General features: G+C 47.7%; 1 protein-coding gene across 1 annotated transcript in view; it reads right to left on the reverse strand.

Annotated features, from left to right (window-relative positions):
* Positions 1–6,463, reverse strand: part of T265_01586 (hypothetical protein) — a gene marked incomplete at both ends in the record, with an annotated part of 11,025 nt that extends 4,562 nt beyond the window's left edge. The window contains 7 exons of the mRNA XM_009165645.1: positions 758–1,104; positions 1,906–2,334; positions 3,685–3,764; positions 4,581–5,281; positions 5,359–5,647; positions 6,155–6,182; positions 6,224–6,463. Of these exons, the coding sequence (XP_009163909.1) occupies positions 758–1,104; positions 1,906–2,334; positions 3,685–3,764; positions 4,581–5,069 (1,345 nt within the window). The remainder of the gene's footprint in view (positions 1–757; positions 1,105–1,905; positions 2,335–3,684; positions 3,765–4,580; positions 5,282–5,358; positions 5,648–6,154; positions 6,183–6,223) is intronic.
* Between the last annotated feature and the right edge of the window lie 722 nt (positions 6,464–7,185).

Consider the following 7,185-nt stretch of genomic DNA (forward strand, 5'->3'; position numbering starts at 1 on the left):
AACATTCATCTCTGCGGGGGCGAATGTTATATTTTGGCTCTGTTTTTCAAACGTTTCATTTGTTGCTAAATCACTTTCTTCCATTTTCAGCTCTCAGTGTCAAAGTTTTGGATGAAAAAGCCTAGCCACTCCGACCCTCGTCGTACACAACAATAGTATATTTCATCTTACTCCTCACAAGGACCGAGATTTCACATTACCTATGGAGCCAAATTACCAACCGCAATATTAGTTTGTATTACCGGATGTTCGTTCAAGACAAACTATGACTTGTATGCACGGAAAACGTTAGTTTCAGTCCAGAGAAGATCCATCGCCAGATCAAAGTGAAGTTTTGGCGAATGAAATCTCTGAAAGTGATTAATGGTTTCCTTCGGTATTTAGACAAACTGACTGTCAAAGCCGGTCGTCCCTCGAAACGACAATCCAACGAATTTCGTCAGTAATAGTTTTTCAAATCTTAAACTGTCATCACGACCGGATGCACCGGCGGCTTTTAGCAGATGCACAAGCTGCATGCCAACGGACGACCGAAGACAATGTCGTAGCAACTAACCCTGATAATATTGGGAGTGAAGAATACAGTGATGGGAATGACAGAAACGCGTCCCGGCGACAAGTGACAGGAAGAGCTACGCTACAAGGGCGATGCAAGAGAGCAATTGGCTGCGTGACAAAGTCGCGTCCGTCAGTCTCATTTTATTTAGCGAACATAGGAACAGTTGTGGACGTAAAGTGTAAAAAGTGGAAGGCTTACCGGAGCGATGTCCATAATCAACGACTTTCGGTCGAGGTCCACCCGAACCGCCAGCATGCATAGGGCTCCTGTCACGTGGGGACAAACGTCCCATCCTGTGTTGTGGTGAAACGCCAGGATATGGTCTAACAAGAGCAGCATCTCTTGACCTGGGTGGACTACGGCTCATACCCCGATAGTCTCGTCGAGACTGTGAATCTCTGGACCCGGGATGGCTGGGCGGAGTTCGTGGACCCGATTGCGGTACGCGTGTGGCATACTGAGGTTTGTAGCGCGAATTCGACTGTGAAAACGAACCATTGGGTGGAGTGGGATATCTTCCATTGCTTAATCCTCTGGTTGGTCGGCTGGAAAAAAAAGTAGTTATACATCCAACGCACTTGTCAATGAGTATACTCTCATGAGGTCATCCCACTAAGCAGAACAGTCTGGGATGGTCTCTTGAAGCTTTCGGTAAAAGTTAGGACCCCGGAATGATCACCTTTTATTTCAGGACACCAAGATGTACTTTTAGCAAGATCCCTGAAGGAATACCCGGAGGGTTACACGCCTGCCCGACAGGTAACCAACCGTCCGTTTTCATCTGAAGCATACGCATTCCGAATAAAACGTTTCGGGGATAGAAAAACTAAATGCGATCGTTCGCCCATATGCACTAAGGTGCAGTATGAAGATAAAATAGCGGTGAGGTCAACCGGTGGCCACATCTAGTAAGGCAGGCCGGGGACATTGTGACTTTTGACGCTTCAGATGCATCGAAATGTTGGTGGCTCTGATGCTTTTAGTTGATGCTCATCACCCACACAATTGCGCACTGATGACTCACCAGCCATGGACGAACAGATCAACGACCAATTAATGGTCATGATTGTTCAATATAGTGTTCTCTGAAATGTCATGTTTGGTACAGTCCAAGTACTAGCGTCGACCAATGCAGTTTTCGCTTGTGTAGCTTAGGCACAAATGGATTCTACAAATGAACTATAGCCAATTTGCAGTAAATAATTTGGAATGCTTGGAGCTCATATCTCAAAAAAACAGCAAATGCAGGGAAATCCCAGAGGACCGCGGCATAGGGCAGACCAGCACTGATCGGTCCTTCTGGTGGTTTCTTCATAGTGACATCGCTGAATCTTCAAACAACTCACCTGAATTCTGTTCGATCCAGTGATCTTTGTTCGGGACGAACGCGTAATTGATCAGATGGGCGGCTATATGTGCGACCAGTGTCCAGAGATGGTCGGTTCGACTTATCATAGCGAGGTGCGTGTTCAAGAGAGCGCGGAGCAGATTGGAGTGGTCGTCTGTGTTCCATCGGAGACATTGGAGGTGGCATTCTCGGGCGCGGAGGGGGGCTCGCTCGGCGCATAAGTGGCTCCGATCGGCGAGGCGCTGGACGTGGGGGCGGAGTGAGGCGTGAACGCGACTCAACGCGGAGCGGTTCTCCGGCTCGTCGCCGCTCAACACCAGATAGGGGTCTGGGTTCAGGGCGACGAATTGGTTCAGGCCTTGAGAGTAACCGCAGTTCACGACGCTCAGGCGCCAAGTACCGAGCACTGTTTGTCCATGCTTCAGTGCTAAGGAAACCAAAATTTCCGTTGGTACAAATAAATGATAATCGTATGGGTCTTAACGCAGTGATAAGCGCCTAATAGGACACTGACCACATTCGTTTTCCACAACACCAAGCGTGATTAAATTGGCAAACTAGCTGCCAACCGCACCATTCGTACACATTTTTCACCAACGGACCACCAAACCACTGGGTTTACGATTTTCTAATGGCATAATCCAAAACAGCGTTACCTTGCTAAATTATCACTGAAAGGCATAAAAGCGATTTCACACAATCTGTCGCTACTGGAAGTCACGGAGCAGAAATCACCCCAAAAGTCAATAGTTTATTCTCTTCAACAACCGAAGAGGCAGGTAACACTTGGCGCTACGACATGGAGCCTCTTACAAGCATGCATGCGAATAATCGGCATGCTCTTACAAGCATCCATGCGAATAATTCGGGATGCTAACTGCTTTCAGAATATGAATAATGCTTTGTCGCTGCGCGGCTTCAGCAATATCTACAGCTCCCCGTTATAAGTCACATTGATTTGGGCATAAAGCTGAGCTCTCAACAGGTTTATTATCCATAAAACGCGTCGAAAAACTGCGCCAAAGCGTATGATCGTGGCACCAAGTGATCTCTTGGGCACTGGGCCACATGACCGTTGAAACTTTCCAGGCACCGTGTCGTTCACGTAATTGTATGGCACGATGCAAAGCTTAGTTACTGCTATCTGACGGTTGTCTGCTTAGCGAAGAAAATTCAGCCACGAAGCCGCCCGGCGTCGAAATTCTCAATTTTTCATTTTACAAACGAAGCAATGGATCAGAAGCGACATCCAACAGCAAGAAACGACGACCCGAGCAATAACTTTGAATAATGAAAGTAGTTCGACGTTGTGCACCGACGGGACGGTGATTTTGTAGGTTAGGGGCAGCCAGACTTTCAGATTGCCGATTTTCAAAGCGGACAGAGACTGCAGAACACATCGACCAGCAGTGAGCAGGACGACTAGATGTAACCAAAGACATCGAAACATGCATCACGTTCGGTTCTTGGACGATAACCAGTACTCAAGTTGGCCAACAAAATGAAGGGCTAATCGTTCACATAGTAGGGCGACTGATGACAACGTCGTGTTACGACCCAGGAACGCCGAGTACAGATATGACTGATAAGGTGACAAACGACAATTGGTGGACTAACATTAGTTACGAAAGCAAGTGGTGCTGGTAACTTGCAACGTAGGAGACCAATGGTTGAAACTTCCTACAAGGAAGTGTTTGACGACACACTTTGACATCGTCCTTCCCAGAACTACGTCACTGAGCGTAACGTAGACGGAGGTAGCAAAGATGTTGCTTACCTGTAGCGCATCACTGAGCGCGGCATAGCCGGAGGTGGCCTTGGAATTCGAGACCGGAAAATGGGGCGCTCCATTACCTGCTGGAGGAAAAAGCGAAGTGATCCAATACCTCCAAATTAACTCCGGCACGGTATTCCAAAAGATTCAACCACAGCGGAGAAAACATCAACTGGCACAAAGTAATATTATCTCATTGGAAGTCATCGAAAGCAACAATCCGTCCTTGCGTTAGCGTTAGGTATCACCGGTCAAATTTACTTTCACCGGTATATGGTCGCGTACAACTTCACTGAATAGTTGCAGACTCCTGCCAAAAAACATCGTCTACGGAGTGCTCCAACATCGTTATCAAGATGTGTGAGACATTTAATTTTAAACAGGATCTATCGCGGTCCGAAGAACCGACGCTCAGGTAGAAACTGTCCACATCGCCTTCCAATTGCCTCCATATAATTGTCTGGGTTACAGCAAACAGGCCCTCTTCCTGACCACTTACATAGAAATTCCTGATTGAAAGAACAGGCGTGAACGACCTGACTTTCCATGAAAGGATTATGCAGTCAGTCGCTTCGGGTAGCTAAACGAACACGGAACTAGTGCCCCCAATCGTCGTAAACCGAACCAATTATATACAGCTCAAAAGTCAACCACAGTAGTTAGATTCCAGATTAACCGGCTCCGTAGAACACAAGCATCGCAACTCGTATAATCCTCACGGGTTTTGCCACAGCATATAGCTTACTGTCATACAACGCCACGGGTGGCACTTGATTATCGATTCAACTCATCAGTGAATGACACTCTCGTGGGCTCACGAAGAGGGATCGGCCGCCATTATCTCCTCGCACGATGTTCCCATGCACAAGAGGTACGTGACAAACAGTAAACTGACTCACTTGCAATCCACGGGCAAGACCATATCGCGAAGCTGCCAAAATCCTGGCTCGCCTCAAGGATTGATAGGCCAATAAATTGGGGACCGGTCTTGATGGTCGAACAGGCCGGGGTGGGGGTGCAGCCAATCTCGATGAATCATAAGGCATCCTTGTTGATCTCTCCATACGCATTCCACGCCGTCTCATTGCTGTGTATATAGTGAATAAATCAGGACAGCACCTACCTGAAGCATACTTCCGTGCTCGTATGAAACGATTCGCTGCTGGCCGCTTCGCCTTCGTCTTGGGAGGACTGGTCTTTGCGCGACCAGTATCCGTTCTGCTCGTTGCCTTGGAAGCAAGGGTGGGTGCTTTTCTACCCGTCGCTTCAACGGTCAACTTAGAGCCGTTAAAATCACTGCCATCAAATTTCTTGGCAGCAGCTACAGCGTCATCAGCAGAGGCCATCTCCACAAATCCGAAACATCCTCCAGGAGTGCGGGTGCTCATTACGACCGTGGCGGATACAACCTATATGAAGGATACTGGACTGAGGTAGTCGGTCGGCTAACCTTCCCAGCCTTGCTGAAATGCTGCTTCAAGTCCGCTGCCTTGACAGTCCTCGGTAGATTACTGACCCACAAGTTACGAATTTCTACACATCAAATAACAGCGTACTCAATGGATCAAACATACCAGATCCGGGTCCCGTTCCCTTCCCGCTATAACGGGAACACAGAGAGAATTAGCAACGCTTTTCACGTAATCGACGAGGGCTTAAGGGAACAAATCTACGAACCTCTCTTCCTCTGCTTTAGGTTTACACTCCTCAGCTTTCTCAGTTTGCGCTAAATTGGATTGTGCAGCGCCATTGCCATCCGCTTTCAAATCATAATCCAGGTCTTCTTCTTGGTCGCCAACTTGAACTACAAAAGGAACAGACTCCTCGTTGAGCTTCTTCTGTTCAGGTTGTTCTTCCGCAGCAATATCTGCGTGGCTCTGGGATCCAAGCCCCTTACCAATCGGCGATTTGTCTTCCGGGAAAAGCAGGGGAAAGTTGAAAACAGCAGAGTCAAGTGTGTTCAAAACTTTTGAAACAATAAGACAGTATTTCATATACCAGACACCCGAAACAGTGACGGCCGAGGGCGCTTACACCGACCACAATACGGTAGAAGTAGGCATGGTTATGTTAGCCAGCATGGATATGCTACTCGTCCTTAGTAACATTCACAAGCATTGGGTGCGTCATCATCACATCCTCCACTTTCGGCTTGGTAGGCTGCGAATCACATGGAAGTCCACTATTAGCTCCGGTTTTGCCGAGGAGGCTGAAAACAGTTTCGGACATCCGAAAATTAGCCGTGCTGCCCTCAGTCCACGAATACACGCACCAGATTGAAGCGGTCTGCCGTCACCTTCACACAAACCTAGCCTTCAGGTTCGATAACCTAAACATACCCTACAATTGCGCCACATAGGTGTCCTATCGCAAAAATAGCGAACCACGCTGTACGTCAGAAACCGGTGACACGGGTAAATTCAACAAGAAAAACCGAAAACGGTGGCTGACCACGAAGCTCCAAAACACTCACCGAATTCACCGTCATCTTCGTTTACTGACTGAAATGACAGAAAGGTTAGGAAAAATGCTCACAACGAACCATCTGCTCCAAAATCTCAGAGTCTGTCTTGCTCAGGTCGGCGTCAATGCCGAAGCGATAATTCTGCGGATCAAGTCCCTCTTCTTCAAGCGCCTTCAGGGGATGAGCTGTTACTAAATACCATACCTCTCTGAGTCTATCCACCAGAACTTGTTTTACTCCACTCTTATCCTTGAGGCGCCTCTCAAGCTCCCGCCGCAAATCCGCCACTTTCAGGTCGGCCAGTAGACGACCGTCCATTTTGCGAGAAATGAGGGGCGGCGGAAACCAGAAAAACAAAGGACCGGCTTGTAAAATTTTACCGTCCTTTTGAGGCTCATAGTGTTTCAAGAAACACGAAGTAGTTCTGTTGCTTAAGACGCGCATCAGATTCGTTCATTAAAATTAAAAATAACGCTGTGATTGGCGCGTAATTTGAAATTTTCTCACTTTCGGGTAGCTCTAAATGGTGTGGTGTATGCAAAAAATGATACATGTACATATATAAGCGAACTGAGTGCCGAAAGCCTGCAGATTCGGGTAGTTGAGAATAGCTAAGACTACAGTGTTGGGCGAACGCGATGGTGGTAGGTGATAGACGGAAGGGTGAGTGAAAGCGGTATACCCACCCAAGCCATGAGCACACATAAGCGAGCGTCATATTTTGTTCATGTACCGCACCTGGTGGTCCGAAATCATCGGCGAACTAAAAGGTAAACAGAATTGAACGCTAATTGGACGTCTGCAAGCCGCTAACAGAGTCAAGCTCAGAGGTGATCGTTGATGGTTCGTCGGAGGCCATGGATTGAGGAGTCTGACGCAGTGGACTCACGAAGCATGTTCTGCGACAGCAACTATAAAAGGAATAAGACGTTCTGGCGTTAAAGCACAACGGGGAATCCAAAACTAGCTATCAGATGTAGCGGGAGGACTACATGAAAAATGAGGTTCTAAGGGACGGTGCCTCACCTGAGGCCGCACTT

Source organism: Opisthorchis viverrini (assembly GCF_000715545.1).
Source record: "Opisthorchis viverrini unplaced genomic scaffold opera_v5_17, whole genome shotgun sequence".
Classification (NCBI taxonomy): domain Eukaryota; kingdom Metazoa; phylum Platyhelminthes; class Trematoda; order Opisthorchiida; family Opisthorchiidae; genus Opisthorchis; species Opisthorchis viverrini.